This window comes from Caretta caretta, chromosome 22 (genome assembly GCF_965140235.1).
Source record: "Caretta caretta isolate rCarCar2 chromosome 22, rCarCar1.hap1, whole genome shotgun sequence".
Taxonomy (NCBI): Eukaryota; Metazoa; Chordata; order Testudines; family Cheloniidae; genus Caretta; species Caretta caretta.
Genome location: NC_134227.1, coordinates 6427730 through 6453076, shown reverse-complemented (window position 1 = coordinate 6453076; position 25347 = coordinate 6427730). Strand labels below are relative to the sequence as shown.

The 25347-nt window shown below is 54.7% G+C and overlaps 1 protein-coding gene across 3 annotated transcripts in view; it reads right to left on the bottom strand.

Annotated features, from left to right (window-relative positions):
* ROBO4 (roundabout guidance receptor 4) overlaps nucleotides 1–25347 on the bottom strand; it is an 85953-nt gene that overhangs the window by 41095 nt on the left and 19511 nt on the right. For 2 of the 3 annotated variants that reach the window (XM_048827427.2, XM_048827428.2), the window contains exons 2-5: nucleotides 10396–10719; nucleotides 4822–4979; nucleotides 3733–3853; nucleotides 61–199 (exon numbers count right to left, since the gene is read on the bottom strand). In XM_048827427.2, coding sequence (XP_048683384.2) covers nucleotides 61–199; nucleotides 3733–3853; nucleotides 4822–4979; nucleotides 10396–10719 — 742 coding nt within the window. Of the gene's footprint in view, nucleotides 1–60; nucleotides 200–3732; nucleotides 3854–4821; nucleotides 4980–10395; nucleotides 10720–21667; nucleotides 21997–25347 lie in introns of those variants that run through there. The other variant, XM_048827430.2, reaches the window with a different exon arrangement.

The following is a 25347-nucleotide window of genomic DNA, read 5'->3' as shown; positions in this document are numbered from 1 at the left end:
AAAATGCTGACAGAGAGATCAGCCCCAAAGCTCAGAAGCTTCCGAATGTACACCACATACCTGCCCCAGGGCAGCTCGCCGGGCTCCTTGCGCCACCATACTTTGGGCATTGGGTCCCCCTGAACACCACAGCCCAGCTGGACGGTGCTGCCAAATTTGGCCACAATATCACTGGGTCTGCGAGTGAATGTTGGCTTTTCTGGGGAGGGAGAAGCAGAGATCTCAGTGACGCATCCCCGCCCTGCCGGGAGCTGGAGCTCTGGGCTGCGAGAATTGGAGTCAGTGCCACATGCTACAGGATCCAAGCCCCACAAACTCCTGTGCCCCCAGGAGGTCTCCACCCCCTACCATAGAGGTCCTCAAACTTTTGAGGGTCATGCCCCCCTTACCCTGTCCGTGCCCCCTCCCCTGCAGAGGCGGGGCTGGGAGTGGCGGGGGGAAGGACATGGACAGGGGTAAGGGGGCTGAGGCTGGAGCTGCAGCTAGGGCTGGGGCTGGGAGCGGGGCAGGGAATGGAGCCGCGGCCAGGGGCTGAGGCAGAGGGCGGGGTCGGGGCAGGGCTGGGAGCAGAGCAGCAGCTGGGCCATGGTGGGGGCAGGCAGCCGGGCCCCTGGCCAGGTTCCAAGCCGTGCCAAGGCTGGGAATGGGACCACGTGCGGGGCCGGGAGCCGAGGCTATGGCTGGGGATGGGGCCAGAGCAGAGCAGAGCTGGGGAGGGGGGGTGGGGGTGGAAGTTGGGTGATGCTCCCTCTTCGCCCCCTGTGGGAACTGGACCAGGCCTGCCATGCCCCCCCACCCATGTTCCTCCATGCCACCCTAGGGCGGAGCGCCCCACAGTTTGGAGACCTCTGCCCTACCAGCAGAGAATGAGGACAGCCAGAAAGGGGAAGGACGTGGCTCTCCACAGCCATTGCCTGCGTTGGGAGTTTGCGATAACTGGGTCTACAAATGTATCCTTACTGTGAGAGCAACTGTGAAAGGCAGAGAAAGTTGAGACGATGCGCGCGTACCCTGTAAGAACACAGGTTGAAGGGAACAGCCGCCAAAGGGAGACAGAGACTGAATGTGTCCAAACGAAAAGGCCCCTGACGTAACCTAGCACTGTCCACAGAACCCACACCTCTAACACGGCCACCCCAACCTCAGCCACGCTGCCTTCCGCAACGCATGTGCCAAATCTGTGCGCTAAATTGGTTAGTCTCTAAGGTGCCACAAGTCCTCCTTTTCCCTATGCACTGCAGTTAGCCTGCCTCTGACCACTACCTCCCAGGCCCCTCTCAGAGTCAGGATTCCTGAGCTCCGCCAGCCTACTGCTGTCCAGCAAATCGTTGTGTAACCCATTGAGAAAGTGTATGCCAGGCCCCCCTCTAGCAGCAGGTCCACAACACACATGGCAACTGTTGCTGTAGGTCCCAGGGTGGGGTCAGTCCATGGGGGTGCGTGTGCTACTACGCTGTGTGATAAGCTTTGGCTTTCGCGTTTAGTTCACTGAGGGAGGAACCATCCTTAAAAATGGGTTTCATAGTTTAAAACACAGCCTGTCAATTGTGGTGTGCCAGAATGCAGGCGTTCCCCATTTCAGTCATTTCTCTCCCATTCAATTGCCCGTTGCCAGGGCAGAAGGTGTGTGTGCGGGTGCTGGGAGAGGCCCCTGTCCACACTGCTGTCTGTAAGCTTGGAAATGGTTTCCCCTGTGGCTGAACTGGGAGGAAGTGACACAGCAACTCCGAAAGCCTGGAGAGGTTGGAGTTCAAACGGAGCCATTTCCTGGAAATCTGTAGCTAAGGCAGGAACTTTTCTCTAGGGAAAGCAATTTGGGAGGGAAGCCAGTCCAGTGAGTCTCTAAACCATGCACTGGCTTGTGGTTCTGCGTAGTTGTCACAAGAGTCCTGCTGCTTGAATCAGGCCCAGGGACTGTTTTTGGAAGCCTCTTATATTCTCCAGGACTCGGGGTGCAGGCTCCAAATCAGGAGCCATGGAGTGAAACTGCAAATGGAGCAAGCTCCCTGGGAGAGACCCATGTGTTCAGAGGGGCCAGGCTGCCCCCAGGAAGGGTTCTCAAAGGATGGAGACATTCTAGGTCAAGGAGGCTGGGCACCAAGGAGGGGCCTCAGGGCCGCCTGCCTCCTGCTCTCCCAGCACATCCTGGCCATTATGGCAGAGGAACGCCAGGGACCACTTGGCTAGGAATCTCCTCCCCCAAGGGGAATGTCCCTTTCCATGCAGGGAGCCCCTGTCGCCAGGGATTCCCTGCAGCTGGCAGCACCCCTGGGCGCTTGGCTTCACAAGCTCCAGGGAGCGTCGCCTGGGTCCCCGGCAGCCTGAACTGGTCCCGTCGCCCTGGGGAGCAGGATTCCTTGGGTGCTCTCCTCAAACCTCCTGCTGCCCTGAGAGGGGGAGCTGCTGTTAGGGTCGAGGAGAACCAGTCCCTCTCATGGGTGCTGACCTGCTATTAATGCCCCTCAGATGGTGACCACACTGGGCATGCCGGGCACAGGCCATGTGGGTCCAACCAGTGGTCTCACTGGTCAGAAATATGTCAACTGGCCAGTTTTCTGGCACCCCATGTGTGACAAAGTGGGGATTTTTCATAACGTTTTGTATGAATACTGTGTGTGCCTCAGTTTCCCCGATGTGCTGCATGGTTAACTAGGTGAGGAGGAAAGGTTGTTTACTTTTTGCAGAGATCCAGGTGAGACTGACCCTGGCTGTCTGGGGCCTGGGCCCAGGGGGAGTCCCTGAAGACAACGGCCACTCCAATTCCCTGATTATTTGGCACCTAGCAACTAACGACCATGGATGGCTCAACCTCCTTATGAAGCCAGTCGGGTGTGACCATCTGGAGAACAAAGGGCTAGGGGGGAGGCCAGTGACTGTGTTTGCCTGGAAACAAGGACAAAGGACTGAGGAGGGGCCAGGTGGGTTGTTAAAGGTGGACTGCTGGAAGTGTTTCAGAGGAACAGCCGTGTTAGTCTGTATTCGCAAAAAGAAAAGGAGTACTTGTGGCACCTTAGAGACTAACCAATTTATTTGAGCATGAGCTTTCGTGAGCTACAGCTCACTTCATCAGATGTTTACCGTGGAAACTGCAGCAGACTTTATATACACACAGAGAATATGAAACTCTCTGTGTGTATATAAAGTCTGCTGCAGTTTCCACGGTAAACATCTGATGAAGTGAGCTGTAGCTCACGAAAGCTCATGCTCAAATAAATTGGTTAGTCTCTAAGGTGCCACAAGTACTCCTTTTCTTCTTGCTGGAAGTGTGTGTGGGGGAGTCGCTTCTGGACTGGGACTACAGAGCCTCAGAGGGGCTCTCGACTCTGCACTAACCCAGCTGGACTTTGCTGTCACTTCCCATTCGCTGTGTTAACTAAGGACGTCCTGCACTCTGTTCCTGCTGTCACATCGCTGGCTGGGTGTCACTCGTGTCAGGAAGCTGAGGGCGTATTGCTAACTTTGAGTGTGCAAGTCCTTCTCAGGTGGACTGGCTCCAGGAAGCTCATGGCATGAAGCTGGGGGGCTGAAAGCTCTGAGGTTCGGTCCCAGGAGGCAGGGAAGCCAAGGGGCTTACCCCAGTGAGAGAGTGACCCTAAGGGGGCTAACGCGCTGAAGGGGTCCTCCCAGGGACTGTCCCAGAGCTGTGGGTCCGTGACACCATGGCAGCTGCTTGGATATCAGCTGAGCACCAGGCCCAGTGGGCAAGGCCCAAGGAGGGGACTGTCTCCTCACCCAGGACAGACACCAGGGCCGGTTTGCTCTCTCGTTGTCCTGCCTGGTTGGAAGCCACACACACATACAGCCCTGCATCACTCCTCTCGGCGCGCACCATCTGGAGCTTCCCGCTGGAGACCTGCAAGGAGGGAGAGAGGGAGTCAGGGCCCCACGTGTCGCCTAGCCACAGCCAGCCCCAGTGCAGGAACTCAGCATCTGGGGGGAGCTTGGCTTGCGCCCCCATGCACTGGGCCAGCAACAGGAACGGCAGCACCCCACCAAGTCCAGTACAACATAGAAACGGCTGAAAGAGTGAGAGAGTGCGTATCTGGGCTAGAGAGTGACAGGCCTGACTGCCCACACAGGGCCGAGGAGCTCCGTCCTAGCCCTGGGAAGAGGGGGCCAAAGCGGCTCTGTTCAAACCCTGGGACAGGAAGCTGGGGGCTGAGGCGACTCCACCCGTCTACAGGCAGCGAACACCGTGAGGCTTGGTGCTCTAGCATGCAACCATGCCCCCTGCACGGTGCTGGAGGTGGGGAGATAGGAAAAGTCTGTGGGCGGGGTAGGGTCTGAGGAGGGGGAAAGTATGGCATTCAGTTTTGGGCCCCGCACTAAAGAAAGGATGTGGACAAATTGAAGAGAGTCCAGCAGACGGCTACGAAAATGATCAGCGGGCTGGGGCACATGACTTACGAGGAGAGGCTGAGGGAACTGGGCTTTTTTAGTCTGCAGAAAAGCAGAGTGAGGGGGGATTTGATAGCAGCCTTCAACTACCTGAAGGGGGGTTCCAAAGAGGATGGAGCTCGGCTGTTCTCAGTGGTGGCAGATGACAGAACAAGGAGCAATGGTCTCAAGTTGCAGTGGGGGAGGTCTAGGTTGGATATCAGGAAACACTATTTCACTAGGAGGGTGGTGAAGCACTGGAATGGGTTACCTAGGGAGGTGGTGGAATCTCCATCCTGAGCGGTTTTTAAGGCCCGGTTTGACAAAGCTCTGGCTGGGATGATTTAGTTGGGGTTGGTCCTGCTTTGAGCAGAGGGTTGGACTAGATGACCTCCTGAGGTCTCTTCCAACCCTGATATTCTATGATTCTATGACCGAGCTTACCTCGTAATGGCCAGCTTTCTGGCTTATGGGGACCCCGTCCTTCTTCCAGGAGATGGTGGGCTCGGGATGCCCCCTCGGGGGCACACACTCTAACAGCACCTGCTCCCCCACCGTCACCAGCAGATTGCTGGGCTGCAGCCGGAAATCTTCCCGCAGCACTGCAAGGAGACCAAATATAAGCCAAACCACAGGGCAAGGCCTCCAGCCCTCCTGCTGCCCCGGCCTGAGAGGCAGAATCTGGCCCAGCGACTCCCCCGGCATTGAGCCCCTTTTCTCTTTTGGCACATCCGCCTGCTCCTGCCAGTGGGTAGAGCCTGTGGGGGGAGGGGCATATGGACTGCTCCTTGGACCCAGGCTGGGGCCTGCTGGGGCCCTCACACACCTGGGATGGCTTCTGCTCCTCGCTAGGATTTGCCCAGGGTTTTGTGAGCATCTGGCTGAAAATCCATGCGCCAGAAATAGCAGAGCAGCGAATGGAAAGTGGCCCCGTCCCTCATGTCTATTCAGCCAGCTGCCCCATAGCCAAGCTAGGCCCCCTCTGGCCTCCTGCTCTTCCCTGAGCCCCTGCTGTCATGGTCCTGTACCAGGTAAGGACGGGCTATGGAGCTTCCTTCTGAGTGAGCCCTGCAACTGTGTTCAGCATCAGCCCCTCTGATGCTCTGCCCCATGGCTCAGGGGAGCTGAAATATGGTACGTCACACACGGCGCCACCAAGTGGCTGAACAGTATAACACAGTTTAGCATGCCATGTACAGGATGAGGCTGTCTTTGAACTTCCGTATCAATTAGTCTGTTAAGCGTCTCTGAATCACACTGGTTTTCTTATTACACGACCCAAACCCGTAACGACGTGGTCATCTGGCTGTCCAGTCATTACAAGAGGTGGCTGTGGTCAGTCCGGAATCCTTGAGTCTTCCTTTCCTTGTTTTGCATCCGCCAGCTGCAGAGTTTGCTCTGTTGTTGATTGTGGGACCATGCAGGGGGAACGCAGGACCAGGCAGCCTTCGCTAAGGGTGCCAGAACCTTTGTAGAAGTGGGGAGCCACCAGCACTAGAACTGGGGGGGGCAGGGGACCATGCACCCCACTTTTAAACATGGGCATAGTTTGGGGGGCAGGAGGGAGGCGTTGCCCCCCAAAACTACACCTATATTAAAAAGTGTTTGGAGGTTATGGCCCCCGGCTGAGTTCGGCCTGCGTTGGCTTAGCCACGCCAGCCCCGTCTCCAGCAAGCTCCTCTCATGCCTGTGCCTGGCGAGGAGGAGAAAGTGGACGGTGCTTCACCAGGCCAGCACGTCATACAGCAAGCCAGGACTTTACCAAGGGCTTCATTAGTGTTGCTAATAAAAGCATCTCCCAACCCAGGTTTGCCTGTATGAATATTTTAACCTGCAGACACCAAGAAAGGCCCTGGTCTGAGCTGTGGGAACCGGAGACTTAATGGAGCCTGATCGGTAACGAAGTGTTAATTGGAAAGGCTCTGGGCCTGCCCAGCAGAGAGGATTGCATTGCATCACTAATGAAATGTGGGTTATTGTGCTGAGCAACACTTGCAAGAGGAAATATTGTGGGGGAAGGAGGGACCTGCTGTGACAGTCCAGAGCTGCAGCTGCAGACAGCCAAAAATGCAGACAGTCCCCTTACATGGGGGTGCAAGCAGCAGACATGCAGTGAGGGAGCAGTGAGTTTGCGGCAGGGGAGCAGCAAGCAGGTGTGGCTTGTCTGGCCCAGAGCAGAGACTTTCCTCCAGGATTTCACCTGCCAGGTCCCGTGGCGATGGGAAAGTCCAGGTCACTTTACCCCATTGCAGGAAGCCAGGAGCCAGCTGATCTTCAACACATGACGGACAATGACCACCGTGATGCTGGAATTGGTGGGCGGGGATGGGAGGGCACCGGGTTTCAGTGAACCCATGACTGTGGGTGTGAGATGGGCGAGAGCTCGCCTTGCTGCTGCAGGCAGACACAGCGCCCTGCCCCGTGGGCCCAGGCAGATGCAGCCCCCGGCTAGCTACATTTTCAGAGACTGAGTTGGGGCTGGAAATCCCTTGGCCCTTTCAGAGGGTGGTTTATTCACCGCAAGGCTGATACCATTCTTAGACTGGCATTGAGCTCGCCGAATCGTTTCTACTGACCTGAGGAGGCTGCACTGTTTTGGTAATGAGGAGAGGAAACAGTTCGATAGCTTTCAACCCACACAGGATCGCTTTGGTTTTCAGGCATTTGCGAAAAGCCAGTGACCGGCTTCACAAACCAGCCGGTGGATGAGCCACCACCCTCCTAGGCAGAAGGCTGGTGGTTAGCGCGCTCCCTGGACATGGTGAGCTTGGGTTCAATTCCTGCTTCCGCTGAGGTGGAGAAGTCTCTCCCACTTCAGGCCAGGCCCTAGCCCAGGCGTGGGCGAACTACATCCGGCCCGCCAGACATTTTAATCCAGCCCTCGAGGTTCCGCTGGGGAGTGGGGTCCGGGGCTTGCCCTGCTTGAGCTGGGGAGCGGGGTTGGGGGCTTGCCGCCCTCTGCATGGCTCCTGGAAGCAGTGACATGTCCCCACTCTGGCTCCTATGCATAGGGGCTGCCAGGGGGCTCCTCATGCTCCCTGCCTCCTACCCCCGCCCCGCCCCTGGGAACCACGGCCAAAGGGAGCTGCAGGGGCGGCGCCTGCGGACGGGGGCAGCGCACAGAGCTGCCTGGCCATGCCTTTGCAGAGGAGCTGGACATGCCGCTGCTTCTGGGAGCTGCGTGAGGTAAGCGCTGCCTGAAGCCTGCACCCCTGACCCCCTCCCACGGCCCAACCCCTTGCCCCAGCTCTGATCCCCCTCCTGCCCTCCGAACCCCTCAGTCCCAGCCTGGAGCACCCTCCTGTACCCCCATCCCCACCCCAGAACCCGCACCCCCAGCCAGAGCCCTCACCCCCTCCCACACCCCCAATTTCATGAGCATTCATAGCCCGCTACACAATTTCCATACCCAGATGTGGCCCTTGGGCCAAAAAGTTTGCCCACCCCTGCCCTAGCCTCTGGGCTACAGGGGCCTTCTTAGCCTTGCCACTTTTCATAAATAACGACAGCCTCATTGGAGCAGGGGCTTCAATCTGAGTCTCCCACAGCCAAGGTGAGCACCTGGCCTGCCTGCTCTTTTCCTGGCCAAAGGACTAGCCAGGGTATGTCATAGTAGCAAGCCATAGTCATTCATGATGACAATGAATACCCATGGCTCTTCCTCACTCCCCACCCGCTCTCTGCCCTTCCCACACCTGCGCAGGGTGGGGACTGTCAGGCACTACCCGTTAGCTCCCTCTGCAGTTGAATAGCCTAGGGCACAGTCCAGCCTTTAGACTAGAAGCTGCTCACGACAGCTACTGCTAGAGCCGGGTGACATCTCCCTGGCAAATTGTTTTGCCACAAGTTTTTTCGATTTTTGTTTGGGGCCTGGTTTCAGTTGGAAATTTGGTTTGAAAGTCTCATTTTGATTTTTTGATTTTTAAGGGTGTTTCTATTTTAAATCTTGCCAGATTTTTCAAAAAGCAAGTGCGCAAAAGGTCAAAAAACACACAACATGGCCAAAATTGAAATGAAAAATTTAAAAAAACCAAGTTTTGAGTCGACCGAGTCGACTAAAGGAAAAAACAACGAAAACAAAAAACATTTCTGGTCAACTGAAAATGTCTTGGTCAATTTGAGACTCACTTTTTTTTGGTGTGTTTTCTGATTAAGTGAAAAAGATTGTTTTGGTTCAAGTCAAACCAGACTGGGGGGGTGGGATTTTTCATTTTGGCCTCTGTGATAAATGAAGGGTCGGAGATAGCTCCCTTTTATGGACCCAGCAAGCCAGTTAGCTATAAAATCCCTCTTGGTAGCTGTTCTCTACTTGCTTTACCTTTACCTGTAAAGGGTTAAAAAGTCTGACTGCATGCATAGGTAAAGGAAGTGAATGGGCACCTGGCCAAAATAGCCAGTGGGAAGGCTAAAACTTTTTAAAATTAAAACAAGACTCCCCTTTTGTCTGTCTGTGGTTGTTCTCCGGAAAGAGGAGACACAGAGCAGCAATGCTGTAAAAAGCTTTAAGCCAGGTATAAAAAAATCATCAAATCATACCTAGGAACTACTTACTTGAAACCCCAGATATGTAAGTAGATCAGGAAATGTCTAGAAAGTCGCAATTAGGTTTCTCTCTTTTATTTCTGTAAGGCTTGTGGACTCCTGCGTGCTAACCCCAGATGCTTTTGTTTTGTTTGTAACCATTAAGCTGGACCCCAAGCAAGCTATCTTGATGCTTAATTGTTTTTTTTTTAAATCTAGCAAAAAGCCTAAGTTCCAAATATATTTTCTTCTTTTTTGTTTTTAATAAAATTTACCTTTTTTAAGACCAGGATTGGGTTTTTGTGACCTAGGAGGTCTGTGCCCATATTGTTTCATTAGCTGGCGGCAACAACTGATTGCCTTTGTTTTCTTTCTCTTCTCTTCCCCGGAGTGGGGGCTGAAAGGGCTTGAGGGTACCCCAGAAGGAGGAATTCCCAAGTGTGCCCTCCTGGGTCCAAAGGGTTTTTTTTTTTGCACTTGGGTGGTGGCAGCATCTACCCATCCAAGATCAAAGAGAAGCTGTAACCTTGGGAGTTTAATACAAGTCTGGAGTGGCCAGTATTAATTTTTAGAATACTTGCGGGCCCCCACCTTCTACACTTGAAGTGCCAGAGTGGGGAATCAGCCTTGACAGCCCCTGAACCAAAAAATTCATTAGTCACTCAGCTCTACTTCCTACTAACCTGCAAAGAGTCCCCAACTCTGCGGGCACTGAGTGAATAACCATCATCCCCATGGCATGGGGGCCTTGGAAAGCTACCTTATAAATACTGGGAGAGTTGCCTGTGGATTTCAGCACATCCTTCCCAGTCCAGTTGCAATGAGCATCTCCCTGAGCTTTACTCAGGTTCCAGACAGAGAGACAACGTACCCAGACAGCAGTGCCTGGGCCAGAGGTCCAGATACTGCAGGAAATTGGATCCTTTGCCTTCCCATCCAGGCACAGACCAGATAAAGAGAAGTACCCTCCAGTCAATACATTCCTCTTCTCCAACCAAAGCCCAGTGCAAGGGCATACTTGGAAGGCCATGCTTTAGGGAGCTGGCATGCAGGTGTCTCATAGCGGTGACATGGGGACCTCTCAAAGTATTTGTGTCACTCAGCCTAAGCAGGGGCTAAGAGGCTGCAGCTACCTACCACCCACAACTCTCAATTTCCAGCTTTCGCTTCATTTCTTGTGTGAAAACTCTTGATGGGCCCAACCTTACTTCAGTAGAAGTTGAGGGTGCTTCAGGTTAGGCCCCCTGTGGCTACCCCTGAGCAGGACATGGGAAATTGCTGTTGGCATTATTTATCCTCTTTCACTGGTGCGTCATGGGTTAATATTGTTTGTTCCCCAGCTGATATGTTTGGTTAAATCAAAGAGCGGGCGGGAAAGCTGTGGTCATTGTTAGCAGGCTCAGCAAAGCACTGAAAGCAAAGTCAAATCTCTCGGTTGCCCGGTAAGCACGGCCATTTCCAGGCACTCAAGCCAGCGAGCAGCTCCCAACACCTTACCGGCAATATAGAGGGACGCATTCTTGCTGCTGGCTGTGCCCAAGTGGTTCGTGGCTACACAGGTGTACACCCCTTCGTCAGACTGGCCCTTCCGCTGGTTGAGGCGGAGGAAGAAGAGCGATCCATCGGGCAGAAGGGTGCGCTGGGAATAAACGTTGTCTTTGCTCGTTTCCACATACTCCCCATTGCGGTACCACTCAATAGAGGGTGCCGGACTCCCTGCCACACGGCAGTTCAGAGTGGCAGGCTGGTCCCAGCGCACCACCAAGTCTGTTGGGTGATCAATGATGTAGGGCGGGAACTCCTCCGAATGGGACTTTGACCCTAGGGATAAAATGGCAGAACGTGACATCATCCAACTTCCCAATGCTCCCCCATCACGCGGCCACCCCACGTCACATCACTGCCCCACCAGCACCAGGGGCAAGCCCTGGCCAGTCATTCTCTTACACCCTTTCTAAAGCCGCTCTTTGAGGGGTTTCCAGGGGCTAGACTGAGTGGGTTTAGATTCTGAGATCCCAGCAACCAAACGTCCCCCAACCCTCCTCCAGCTCAGCTCCAGCATTTCTGTGGGAGATGGCGGCTGCCTGAGCTAATCTCTGGTGACAAGCTGCCATTTCTGGGAGGGCCGCTGGAGGAGAGCAATTCCCACCATCTTCCCCCCAGCCCCTTCAGTCCTCAGCAGCAGGATATTAATTATTAACAGTATTATTGTCTGCATTGCCATAGACCTCGGCACAGGAGCGGACTTTCTTCTTTCGGGGTGGGTGTTCCACCCCTGCTCCGTTCCGAGGCCCCGCCTCCATCCCGCCCCTTCCTCTCAGGCCCCACCCTCGCTCCGCCCCTTCCCGCTGCTGAACCGCGGATGGGGGAGGGGGCTGGTGGGTGCTGAGCACCCCCTAATTTTTTCCTGTGGGTGCTCCAGCCCCAGAGCACCCATGGAGTCGGTGCCTATGGACATAGGAGACCCAGCCATGGGCCTGAGCCCCATCGTACTAGGGGCTGTAGAAACAACGTAAAAAGACAGTCCCCACACCAAAGAACTTCCAAGCTAAGTCAGGCGCAGGATACCCCTCCCCAGGCATGCGCCGCTCGCATTCGCTGGACACTGGCCCAAGGGCAACCCCCATCGATCCCTTCTCTTTGGCTCAAAGGGATAGAAGCACCACAGACAGGGTCATGACACATCCCCAAGACGATGGCAGGTTGTCATGGTGCCAGCTGGGATCTGCGAGCTCCGAACTTCCTAACACACTGGCCAAAAATGTCCGCTCTGGAGGGCAGCCCAGAGAGTGCTGAGCACTGCTGGACTGCCCAGGGTCCATAACAGCAACGGGTCCCGCCTGAGCCAATCTTCGTGAGAGCCTGGAATCATCTGCAAGGGGCAGATTTGGCTCCCAGTTCCATGGCTGTAAATCAGGGTTACTTGGCCCTGGAGGATCTACATCACCGATATCACTGAAACCAGGAGCTGCCCCACAGACTGTCATCGCCGGGGTTACGAGAACTAAGTTGGGATGCAGCGATGGGAATGGCTGAAGGATGTGAAGACAGCGGTTTGGGCAAGGAGTTGGGAGTCCCGACAGTAAGACTCAGACACTGTGTTTTCCCCTGGACTCACATTTTGAGATAAATTATTCCTTTTTACTGTCAAGGACTGAAGGATTTTAATTCAGGGCACAAGAGACCAGGGCAGCTACTCTAAGTTCCTGATGTCAATGGGAGTTGGGGTGTGCAAGGAAAGGGCCCTCAGGGACCCCATGAGCCCTGGGACAGTGAGCGCTGAGTGTGGTGCTCCTGGGTCACACCCCTTTAACTGGCTTAGAAGCCCTTTAGTTGCTCCCCTTCCCCTCGGCTTCGATTGCAGAAGCCACCAGAACATGACCAAGCAACACTGTATATTAAAGCAGGACTGGGCAGCATCACGTGGGGTTAAGGTGCCCAACACTTCCCAACGTAAGACCCTGGTTTCATTTCTTTACAACTTCGTCAAACTCTAACCATTCAGGCTGAAACTTTCCACGCCAGCTGTCTGCCTCGGATGGAATTTGTAGGGAAACTTTCAACCAAACCATGGGGGATCCAAATCCGACGCTCAGCCAAGTAGAGCACCACTGCAGAGCAAGCAGGAAAAACACACTGGAGAGAAAATCCTGCTCTGACATCTTGCTGCCCTCCAGGGAAGAAGCGAGGGCCGCGGGCGCAGGGGTGTGTGCACCGTGCCCTGTGTGTCCCTGGCAGGGTGGGGTGAGGAGGGAGCTCAGAGCTGCAGGGGCAAGGGAATCAGAGAGTTGGCACGCTGGCTGGGGGAACAAGCCCAAGGAGCAGCCTGAGCTCTTGGTCCCGGGAGCCCGCCATGCTGCACAGAGGACTCGGCCACAGCTCCAGGGGAAGGAGATGCCTGAAAGATGGCTGGGGGTGCTGGGGCGGTGTGTGGCCGACCAAGGTGACTGCTGCTGATACAACCGAGAACGGTGTTGGAGCGAGTCCTGGATGGGAGTTAAAACCCACCGTTGGCATGGGGAGTTCCCACCTGTCAGTGCTGTCTGTGGCCATCTCTAACACCGCCCCAGCTTCCCTCTGGCTGGTTTCTCTTTGCACGGAGGAGCCAGGCAGCAAAGCCTCTGTCTCCGTTCTCACTAGCACTAGGCCTGCTGGCCACTGCCACAGAAAAAAGAGCGACGCACAAGAGGGCCGGCTCTCCCCTGCTTGAAATGAGCTACTGCCATGCAAGTCATACACACCAGTTCCTGGGCTGCCGGCGGCTGGCTGGCCCACTGGAGCAATGCTGAGCCACACCAGCTGGGAGACCAGCCGCCCCAGTGCTGTTCAGACACGACCCCGCGGGCAGTGAGGCCAGGCCCCTGGCTGGGCTGACACTGGGGGCCGGGTCCAGTGTATGCGTTGGGGGATGGCAGGAGGACATGGCGATGCTGAACAGTGGGTCACCGCCCCTGGGGCTGCAGCTCTCACCTTGGGGAAAGCCAGCACTGCTGCAACCTTCCCCCTGCTCTACAGTGTCTGCCCCCTCTCGCACAGACCCAGGTGCAGCTTTGTTGTCACGTAGCCCCTACGTGGCAGAGAGGCGCAGGCCTGGGAGGGGGCTGAGGCTGGGGGGGCGGGGGAGGGAACGGCTGTCCTTTGCCTATTGCTGCTGGCCTCCTCTCTGAACTCTGGCAAGAAGCAGCTCGTCTCCCCGGTGCTGGCTGGGCAGCTGGAGGGCAGCCCCGCGTCCCAAGGCATGGGCTCCCCGGGGAGTAGCAGTATGCGAGGGAGCGCAGTGGATGAGGATGTTCAGCCAGCAGGTGGCGCTGTTCACGTCCATGGTCACAGCCCCACCCCTAAAGTTGAGCACGTTTTTGCTCGTTCCTTTAATGGGGTTTTGATTTTCCGCAGAATGGGGAGGCTGAAAAGCGTTCACAGTGGGCGAGAACAAACCCGCGTGAGCTGCCACTGCCCAGTGCTAGGGGCCTGGGGGCAGCAAGGTCTAGTGGACAGGGCCCAGCACAGGGGCCAGCAATGGCCTCCATTCCTGCCGCTGACACCTAACAACCCTGGAGGTGCTGCATGTCAATCCCCTTCCCCGGAGACTGCCAGGAAACTGGCACTCAGAAAGGCTAACAGAGTGACTCTGCCACCCCAGGAGCAGCCGTTAGCGCTCCAGGCCAATGCCGGAGCTCCTGGAGCACCAGCTCCTTCCTCCGCTCACAGCACCCATGGCCTCTCAGCCCCTCTCCTGCAGCCGACAGTGTCTGGTTCGCATGCAGTGGATGCGGCTTGCGGTGGGCTCCCTGGCCCGTGTGGCTGTCCTGAGGTCTGGGCTGGTGTCTGGGACAGTCGGGACATCACGGTGCTGTGGCTGGGACTCTCAGTGGCCCAAATGCTGTCATGCACCACATACGCCCCAAAAGCTATTGCAGAAGGAGAACAGACAGAGGCTTTGCGGCGAGCTGGGCTGGAGGGGGAGCCCGAGGCCTGGGGCTCGTATAGTTCACTGGACAGACCCACACCCTCCCCGTCGGGCTGGCCTGGGGCTGCCATCTTCTCTCTGCAGGGCCCAAGCTCCGTGGAAGCAAAACTGCTCTGAAAATGGCAAGTCAAGTGGCAGGGAGTGGCCAGGACAGGGTTTGTGAACAGCGAGTCCTAGTCTCCAAATTGGAGCTGCATTCCTGAGCCGCTGTGCAGAGTCCCTGGCTGAAGGTGCTCTCCCCTGGGGGCTGGTCCCCCCGCAGCTTTTCTCTCCTTCCCTCTTTGTCAGGGAACTTTTCCATGTGAATGTGTCTGCAGAAAGTGACCCGCCCTGGGAGCAGGGCTGCACAATCGCAGCATTGTCCTGCCTGGAGAACAACCCTGACAGGCAGTGAATGGCACACAGCCCCACAGAACCACAGCCCGGGGGGAGGCTCCAGAAAACAAAGCAGGGGCCATTGATCCCTGGGTGCGATCCCTCCCCAGGAGCACAGGCCCCTCCTGGCACAACGCAAGGACGCGTCCCGGACCCACCCCCTGGCGTCAGCCCAGCCAGGGCAGGGTTACAGCGAGGCTGGGGCCTGGCCTCACTGCCCGCGGGGTCGAGTCTGAACAGCTCTGGGGCGGCTGTTGTCAGCAGGTCACCAGAGAGCTCGTTTCATGATGTACATGAACCCCTCACCAGAACCCATGTGGGGTGTCACAAACAATTACAACCCATCTCGGGACCCACACAGCTACATCTACTCTGACCTCCTGTGTGGCACAGGCCAGAGGCCTGCCCCAAATAATCCCTAGAGCGGAGCTTTTAGAAAAACAACCCATCTTGAATTCAACATTGTCACTTGTCAGCGATGGAGACTCCACCACGATCCTTGGTAAATTGTTCCAAAGGTTACTTACTCTCACCGTGAAAAACTCACGCCTTATTTGCAATCTGAATTTGTCTAGCTTTAACTGCCAGCCACTGGCTCACATTAGACCTTTCTCTGCTAGGCTGAAGAGCCCATTATTACGTTTGTTCCCCATGTAGGTACCTATAGACTGTGATCAAGTCACCCCTTCACCTTCTTTGTTCAGCTAAATAGACTGAGCTCTTTGAGTCTCTCACTCTAAGGCAGGTTTTCTAATTCTTTAATCATTCTGGTGGCTCCTCTCTGACCCCTCTCCAATTTATCACCATCCTTCTTGAATTGCGAGCACAGAACTGGACACAGAACTCCAGCAGCCGTAGCACCAGTGCCAAATTCAGAGGTCAAATAACTTCTCTGCTCGTCCTTGAGATTCTCCTTTATGCATCCCAGGATCGCATTAGCTCTTTGGCCACAGCGTTGCATTGGGAGCTCAGGTTCAGTTGATTATCCACCATGACCCCTAAATCTTTTTCAGAGTCACTGCATCCCAGGATAGAGTCATCCTGTAAGTATGGCCTAGGGCCTACCATCTTGATTCCTAAATGCACACGTTTACATTTAGTTGTATTACAACGCATATTGTTTGCTTGCACCTAGCTTACCAAATGACCAGATCACGCTGAATCAGTGACCTGTCCTTTTCATTATTTATCACTCCCCCAATTTCTGTGCCGTCTGCAAACTTTATCTGTGATGATTTTATGTTTTCTTCCAGGCCATTGATAAAAACATTAAATAGTGTAGGGCCAAGAACCTAACCCTGCAGGACCTCACTCGAAACACACCCAGTCAGTGATGATACCCTGTTCACAGTTACATTTTGAGACTTATCAGATAGCCAGCTTTTAATCCATTTAATATGTGCCATGTTAATTGTAAATTGTTTTAGTGTTCTAATCAAAACGTTGTGTGGTGCTAAGTGAAATGCCTGACAGGAGTCTAAGTATATCCCATGACCACTGTTACCTTTATCAGCAAAACTTGCAGTCTCATAAAAAAAAAGATATAGTTAGTTTGACAGGATCTATTTTCTATAAGCCTATATTGATTGTTCTTAACTCTGCTGGCCATAGATTTTTCTTGGTGTCCCTTTGCTTCCCTTATCAAATTACTACAATTCCTAACTTCTGATTTATATTAATTACTATCAACTTCCAACTATCCACTGGCAGATCCCATTATCCAGAAAACCCCTTGTTGGGATGTGTCATTCCAAATCCCACCCTTTGGCCTTCACAAGGCACCGAGGCTACTGCAGCATTCAGTGAACCAGGGGGTGGGTCTCCCCAGTCACAGCAGCAGAGAGCAGCAGAGGTCAATGGTGCACAGCAGTGAGCCCAGGGCTGGAAGCCAGCACCTGCTGTGTCTGCAGCTGCCAGAGATGCACACAAGGGCCATAATATTAGAACAGAACATAAGAACGGCCATATTGGGACAGACCAATGGTTCATCTAGCCCAGTGTCCTGTCTTCTAACAATGGTCAGTGCCAGGTGCTTTACAGCGAATGAACAGAACAGGGCAATTTATCGAGTGATCCATCCCCTTTCATACAGTCCCAGCTTCTGGCAGTCAGAGGTTTCGGGTCACCCAGAGCATAGGGTTGCATCCCTGCCCATCTTGACTAATAGCCATTGATGGACCTATCCTCCATGAACTTATCTCATTCTTTTTTTATCTCAGTTATCCTTTGGGCTTTTGCAATGTCCACTGGCAATGAATTCCACAGGTTAACTATACATTTTGTGTGAAGAAATACTTCCTTATGTTTGTTTTAAATTTGCTGCCTATTAATTTCATTGGCAGACTCCTGATTCTTGTGTTATGTGATGGGGTAAATAGCACTTCCTTATTCACTTTCTCCACACCGGTCATGATTTTATAGACTGCTATCATATTCCCCCTTAGTCATCTCTTTTCCAACCTGAACATTCCCAGATTTTTTAATCTCTCCTCATATGGGAGGTGTTCCAAACCCCTAATCATTTCTGTTGCCCTTCTCTGCACCTTTTCCAATTCTAATATATATATTTTTGAGATGGGGCGACCATATTTGCATGCAGTATTCAAAAGTACCATGGATTTATATAGTGGCATTATGATATTTTCTGTGTTATTGTCTATCCCTTTCCTAATGGTTCCGAACATTGTTTGCTTTTTTGACTGCCACTGCATATTGAGTGGATGTTTTCAGAGAACTATCCACAACAACTGCAAGATCTCTTTCTTGAGTGGTAATGGCTAATTTAGACCCCATCATTTTATATGTGCAATTGGGATTATGTTTTCCAATGTGCAGTACTTTGCATTTATCAACACTGAATGTCATCTGCCATTTTGTTGCCCAGTCACCCAGTTTTGTGAGATCCCTTTGTATGTCTTCACAGTCAGCTTTGGACTTAACTATCTTGAGCAGTTCTGTATCATCTGCAAACTTTGCCACCTCATTGTTCACCCCTTTTCCCAGATCACTTATGAATATGCTGATCAGTACTGTTTCCAGTACAGACCCCTGGGGGACACTGCTATTTATCTTTCTTCATGGTGAAAACTGACCATTTATTCCTACCCTTTGTTTCCAGTCTTTTAACCAGTTACCAATCCATGAGAGGACCTGTCCTCTTATCCCATGAAAGCTGAGTTTTCCTAAGAGCCTTAGGTGGGACCTTATCAAAGGCTTTCTGAAAGTCCAAGTACACACATCAGTCACTAAAAGCCCATAGTGCCAAAGAGCAGGACAGTGGCCCCTGTGCCTGGGTCCCAGGCGCAGCCTGGGCTCCCTGAGGGCCCAACGAGAGCCACACAACCTGCAGACCCTTGGGTGAGATTGAGCCCTGGGTGTGATGGGGTGGAGGTGACAATGGAGCTGGCTGCAGCAGGGCTCCAAGGGGCAGTAGTTCTCCCCCACCTTGTAGAGTGTCATGTGCTCTCAGCCAGCTATGGCAGCCATCAGCCCCAGCCTGACCCCACTGCCAGGCCTGCAGCTTGCTGCAGGGACCACCTGCCCCACTGGAACTGGGGAGGCCTGTGTGACGAAGTGGGACTGTTCTTAATGTTTCTTCTGAATAGTGTGGGGGTGCCTCAGTTTCCCCATGGCAGTTCTTAAGTATCTAGGTGGTGGGATAAGGGTGTATAATCACTGCGGAGCCCTAGAGGGCAGGTGTGTGCAGGGGTCTGGACACAGAGAATGGCCGACACCCTGTTTCCTGGCAACTGATGGCCTGGGCCCTTCCCCCCTGTAAGGTGAGAGATAAAGGGTTGGAGAACAAAGGAATCAGGTGACCTCCTGGCCCGGGGAAAGGAACAAAGCCCAGAGGAGGAGGGGCTGGAGGGAGTTTTCAGTTTGGGGCTGGCTGGGACATGGAGTGAAGGGCAGACGGGGTTGTCTGGCTCACTGCCCCTCAAAATGGACGCAGCTGAGGGGTCCGGTTCTCTGCACCTACAAGCTCTGTGTTAGACCATGTTCCTGTCGTCTAATAAACCTCTGTTTTACTGGCTGGCTGAGAGTCCCGTCTGACTGCGGAGTTGGGGGGCAGGACCCTCTGGCTTCCCCAGGACCCCACCTGGGTGGACTCACTGTGGGAAGCGCACGGAGGGGCAGAGGACGCTGAATGCTCCGAGGTCAGACCCAGGAAGGTGGAAGCTGTGTGAGCTGTGTGTCCTGAAGACAGGCTGCTCACAGAAAGGAGACTTCCCCAGAGTCCTGACTGGCTTCGTAGGGAGCAGTTCCAGAGCATCGCCCAGGGACTCCGTGACAACTAACCTCAAGGGCTCTGCAGTGATTATACACCCTTACCCCACCACCTAGATACTTTAGAACTGCCATGGGGAAACTGAGGCACCCCCACACTATTCAGAGGAAACATTAAGAACAGTCCCACTTCCTCACAGCCTGACAGGGGAGAGGGGGACTTTCGGACCCACTTGCACAGTGGACAGCAAGAATCTGGCACCGGGGTCCATTCGGCTCCCAGAGACACTGTGGAGGCTTCTTATCTAGCGTCAGGTAGAGCTGCAAAATCCCAGAGGCCTCAGCCCAGGCAAGAAGGGTTGATGCTGCGGTACTGGGTGATGCCAAGAGAGCAGGGAACTGCTGGAGGACCAAAGAAGCTGAAGGGCGCCCCACAGTTAGAGGAGAAGAAGGCTGGGCACTAGCCTGCCACAGAGACAACCGGAATCAAGTCCCTGCTGCCCCCAGGCTTCTTGTGTGTCTCTAGGCCGTCCTCTTCCTCACCCCAACCAAACAGACACTTCTGTCCCAAGCAGAGCTCTGCTCTGGCCCTGGAGTCCACTAGGGACTTTGCTAGTGATTTCCCCTGGAAGGCGTTCAGGTACTCCAGTGATGGGTGGCAGGACAAAACCCTAACCCAGAGAGCAAGCTAGTTCACCAGGGTAACTGGGGTTAACAGCACGGCCCTAGCTCACGGGGGCTGTGTGGATAAATACAGCCAAATCTGTCCAGCACTCCAATCCCATGACAATGGGGCCATGTCAGTACCAGAGACATGGGATCTGATCCTGCCACTCATATGTGAGCATTCCTTCCTTACAGGGCTAGGGTTGTTGCCACCTTTCCAATTGCCGGTAACTGGCCCCCGAAGTCCCCCCAACCTCTTCCCCCAAGGCTCCACCCCCATCGCTCACTCTCCTCTTCCCCCCCCCCCATCACTTGGCTCCCTCTGCTCCGGGGCTTGGACAGGAGCTGTTGCAGTCTGACAAAGAGCCTGCTTGCAGGTAGGAAGTGGCCCTGGCTGAGCAGGGACTGGCACAGGTTAATGACCTGGTGCCTGCCCCCGCCCCACGGTAACCGGACTTTTGGTGTCCAGTCAGTACATCTGACCAGACACTGCCAGGTCCCCTTTTCAACTGGCCTTTCTGGTCGAAACCTGGCAACCCTAAATGACACTTGGACACACAAGCCAAAAACTGGACTGTCCAGGTAAACTCAGATGGGTGACAACCCTACACAGGCCTGGTGTCCCAGGGACTGTCTCACGAGTAGGGAGCCTGGCATGAACAAGGGTGGCAGAAGCAGAACCAGGAGCATGAGACAAATGGCTGACATGGCGGACGGTGAAATGTTATGTTTGCTATTGCGTTCTGCTGTAGAACATGGGCACCCTGCGATATGCACCAGGGCTGGTCTGGGTGCGTTCACCGCCCGGCGTGGGATTCAGTAGAGCCCGGCCACACCAGCAGTGGGTGACGAGGAGGCTGCCAGAATGAAAAGATTGGGAAGCACTTGCCTTCTACAAGGTGCTGGCACTACAAGGGCAGAGTTAAGGGTATTGGACTCAGCATTTCCATGTTTGTGTGTGTGTGTGTGTCTGTGTCTGTGTAACATTACCTTTGAATTTCCTCCTTTTCAGCCGTTTATGTTATTTTAAAACACACCAGTGCTGCATTCTGCTTTCTTTCTCTTCTCGCTCCGGATTCCTGTTTACAGCCCTAACTGCAGGGAATGAAGGCGCTTTTGTCTGCGAATTACCCCCCATCCTGTACAGTAGCTGCAGGGTCCGACCCCTGGAGCGAATGCTCAGCGACACCAGCCAGGACAGCGGTGGGAGCTTGGCCGTTGGGAACGTTTCGAGCCCGTGTGAAAGAGAGGATAATTTGCAGTGACTCAAAGCGGCATTGTCCCTATTCAGAGTTCCAGAACCGCTCTGTCTAAGTGTTTCCAATGCTTCCTTCACCCGCCTGTGAAGGGATAAAAAGCAGCTTTGCCAGCTCTGTGAGCAGAGACTGAGCCGGCTGGTAGGTCTGTGCCGACCCCAGGCAGACCCGGCTGCACCCCAGCTCTGGGCTCAGAGCACTGAGCTGCCAGCATTGGCACCCGAGCTAAACACCGAGCGATGCAGAGAGAGAAAAGCTCCCTCTGACCCCGAGGCACTCGCAGTTTGAGATGCACAAAAGCAAAGGAAAGAGGCGGCAAGACAATGGCTCCGTCCCAAGGAATCGACATTTCCCTGGTTGGTCTGCCCTGGTGTTCGGAGCTGCTCAGCAACCAGCTGATGGGCCAGACCCAGGAGCTGTGCTACGTGGGGAAGAACCCCAATAAAATGGGGTTCAAGACAACCCCAGCCTTGCAGAATGCTGGCTATAGGCTGTCCTCCCACGGCCACGCCCGATGGCCACTGCGCATTGCCCGGCTCTCTTGTGCCGATCTCAGGGAAAAGGCAATTCCAGGCAAGAGGAAATAGCTCGCCCAGGGCAGGGTGAGCACTCGCTCCTCCGCGGACAGCAGCAGGGGGTTCCCATCTTACCCACAGTCAGTGCAGAGAACGGAAGTAACAGACTGCCCCCCAGAAATCCCTGCCTGCCCTGGTCAGCCCTTCGGCTAGAACCCGCCACAAGGCCAGTGCCAGAGGCAGGGCCCTGGGAAGGAACTCACCTTCCAGCTGCAGCAAGGCTGCACCCAGCAATAGCCCCTGCACTGCAATCCGCGCTGCTGCCATGCTCTCCCAGGTCACGGGGACGCTCAATGCGGATGGCCTCGAGGCGAAGGTGAACCTAGTTCACTCGCCCTTGAGCTGCTGCGCTGCCCCTGGGCCTTAGGCTCTGCAGCTCCCACCGGGTCGTCGCCCACACACCGCAGAAGGCTCCTCTCCCTGCCGGGTGCGGCTGGTGCCTGTTTGCTGAGTGGAGGGGAGTGTGTGTGAACTCCAGCTTTGTTGCCTGCAACTTCAGTTTGAAAATAGGGCTGCTTAATGAGCCCTCCTCAGAGCGCAGGCAGGAGGGGGTGAGCACAAACCTTCCTGTTTCCTGCTGCATGGCAGGAGAGCTGGGATCCGCCCCGGCAAGCCAGCACGCAGACAAACAAGCCCCTTGCCATAGGAATTCTCTTTTTTAAATTCCTTAAACGTTAACTGGCTGCCTGCCTCCAGCCCCCAGGCCCCGGACCCGTTGTATTTACAGCTCATGTCCCGGGCTGTGTCCCTGTCTAAAGGAGCAGGCGCGAAATGAGAGAAGGTTGCTTCTCTGCTCCACCCTTCCCCGGATCCCTGGTCTGCCAGACTAAACAAGCAGGAGCATTTGCTGCACGACAGACAGAGAGACAGACAGACTTTTATCAGGGTGCCAGGCCCAGGCTGGGACCACGCTTTACCGTACCGTTGAGCTTTACGCATAGGCAGAGTTTTGTAGCTTTCCATCCCTTGAATACAGGGTATAGCGTTGCCTAGCAGTGAGATCGCAGACTCACTCCTTAGCAGGAGTAGGCTGTAGCCTCAGGTCCATCAGGCGTGTGCTGCTCCAGGCTGGTAGGACTGACCTACCGCACTGGCAGGGCTTCTTCACTCACGCTGGTGAAGCGCTTTGAGATCCTCGGGTGGAAAGTGCCGAAGTGCAAATCAATGCGAGAGGTAGGCAAAGGGCTGGATGGGCCACAAGACTGGTGCTATGCCAATGTCAGCGTATGCCTCATTGTGGCTAGCCCTGGGCTGCCCCAGGTCCCAGTCGCATGGCATGTCCAGGCACCTCATCCAGAGAGCCAAGGCCACCCTGCTAGGCAGAGACTGGTCTCAGAGCACGCCCAGAGCTCGGCACACTGCTGCTCTCAGGGAGGCGATCAGCAGCGCGGGGCCAATAACTGACGGCAGTTTTGACACATCAGACTCAAGGCTCCCTTTGGGTCAAACCAAACCCAATTTTTTTTAAAATGTCGACAAATTGGAAACACCATTGTTTTGTTTTGGGCATTTTTAACAAAAGCAAAGGAACTAAGGGCTAGTCATAGACTTGGAGGAGGGCAAGGTGGTGGTGGTCCTGTGCCCCCTGGCACCCTTGAGTCCAGTGGTTAGAGCACTCACCACGTTGGTATCCCCACTCTAGAGAGGGACTTGAGCCCAGCTCTGCCCCCTGCTAGGTGAGTAGCCCAGCCCCCGGGCCGCAGTGGGTGCCTCTCACCTTCTCTTGTTGTCGCTGTTCCACATGGCATCAAATCCTTGCCCAGGCCTTGGGCCGGAGCGAGACACTGAAAATGACTCTGTAGCCCAGAAGGTAGGGCACTCAGCTGCGGGGTGGGGGACAAGCCTGGGTTCCAGTTCCTACTCCCCTGAATACTGAATTATTCTACAAAGTGAAACAGCTTCAACAGGAGAGCCTGAGAGTGGCCACCCGCCAGTAGTCCCAAGCAGAACTGCTCCAGAGGGGAGTCTGAACATGGGTGCGCTAACCACTGGCTAAGGGTCACGGAAGGGAACGGGGCTGGAATGCCCTTGGGAATCCAGTCCAAAGCTCCGAGACACTTCACTTGGGAACTATTGAAGCCCCACACATCCCAAAACCAGGAGTCCAGCCCCCAAAGCATGAGACCTTCTTCAAATCAGGAGATTCCGAAAAATAATGCCCTGCGCGGTGGGGGTGGGGCTTTGCTTTCTGGGGTCCAGGCACGGAGGTTGCACTTGGGCCCCATTTTCCGCATCTCTCCACTCCCAGAGGCTGGAACCAGGCTCCCTTTTCCAATGAAAGCCGGGGTTTATTCTCCTGGTTCCAGGCGCGGGGACTTCAAGAAAAACGCCAACTGTCACGAGATTTGAGATAAAAGTGCAAGAGTTGGTGATGCCTGGGATCGATGAGAAGTTGCTTGGCTCTTGCCTAAGCCAGGACTGCATGTTGGAGACCCGTGTTGTAATGTGGCCCTGCGCTACCTAGCTCCACCGGTGTCCAGTGCAGGGCCGAGGCTGGGAGACGCTGTGCTGCCCGCAGGCTGTATCTGCACTTGATTTTGCACCATTTCCACTCGGAGGCAGGGTGGTCCCAGACCTTCCAATCAGTGTCATTGAACCCTGTGTGGCTTGAAGGCTGTCGGTGTTTTTCTAAGCCAGTGCAGAGCTGCGCCAGTGACAATGGGAGATTGGAGGGAAAGAGGCGAGTGCAGACAAGGCCCCGAGTGCACAGAGTGGCCCTGGGATGTTCGGCCAGGCCCTACCCTGGGAAACGCCCCGCTCAGAGCACGCGCAGCACTCCTGCTGCAGAACCAGACTGCGGAGAGGGCCCCTGCGCCGAGGGCACTGGAGACTGGGTCACAACACGGGGGCAGGAAGGACAGGAGGCGTTTGCATCATCCCTTTTTAAATGGTCACTAACAAGGTTTGATCCCAAGGACTATTCCTATGGTTCACCCTGTGAAACTGTCCCCATGGCAGGACTTGGCAGGGAGCTGGGGCTCACAATAGCAGGACATTCCAGAGCGGGCAGGAAGTGCTGCAATGAACGTAAACAGAACATGCTTAAGGAGAACACGGCTGCCTAGTCGGAGAGGCACTGGGACAGCTCTAGCCTGCCCTGGTTTGGTTCTCAGACTCTCTCTCACTCCCTAGCTCCCGGCTCTCAGCCCCGGGCAGTCAGGGCGTCCCTCGGATGGCTTCAGAAATCCACCCCTTCCTCCTGGCCAGGGCATGAGCTTGCGGTGCAGGATCCTACAGGGAGGGACCAGAGGGGAGGGACTGGGTGAGTGCGAGTGTGTGTGTGCATCAGCGAGGTACTTGTTGGGGAGACAGTGAACCCTTGTCCTTTGTCACCTGCCACTAGCAAGGTCTGATCCATCGATGGCAGCTCTGGGGAGGGCAATTGGAGACTGCTGTGCAGTTGTGTACCTGCACTGAGCATGATGTTTAATACATCCCCCTCTGCACTAGCCTTCCCACTGGGGGAAGAGACGGTTGACATTTTTGGCAGCAAAGCCCATTGTAACTGAAGCCTGAGAGATGCTGGTCACTGGAGAATGACAACAGCATTGTCAGAGGTGTGTTAACTGGCCATCGGACAAGACAGAGCGGTGCAGGGAAACGTGGCCTTGATTACAAGGAGGAGTTTGTTTAGAAGCACTCACAAGAGAATCCTTTTATAGAACTGATCCACCCCAGCACACGGCAGCCACAGTCAGACTGGGGCAATTCGAAAGAGGGTAATGGGCTTTTGGGAGATGCTCCTCTAACACCCGCTCTCAATTTGGTCCATAACAGGCAGGGGTCAGTGCAAGGAGGATGCATCTGCAGCATGGTGCAGTTGCAAACGAATGGAAATAAGCAGCACGGGCAATTGGAAGGATGGGGCCCCAGTCTGAGAATG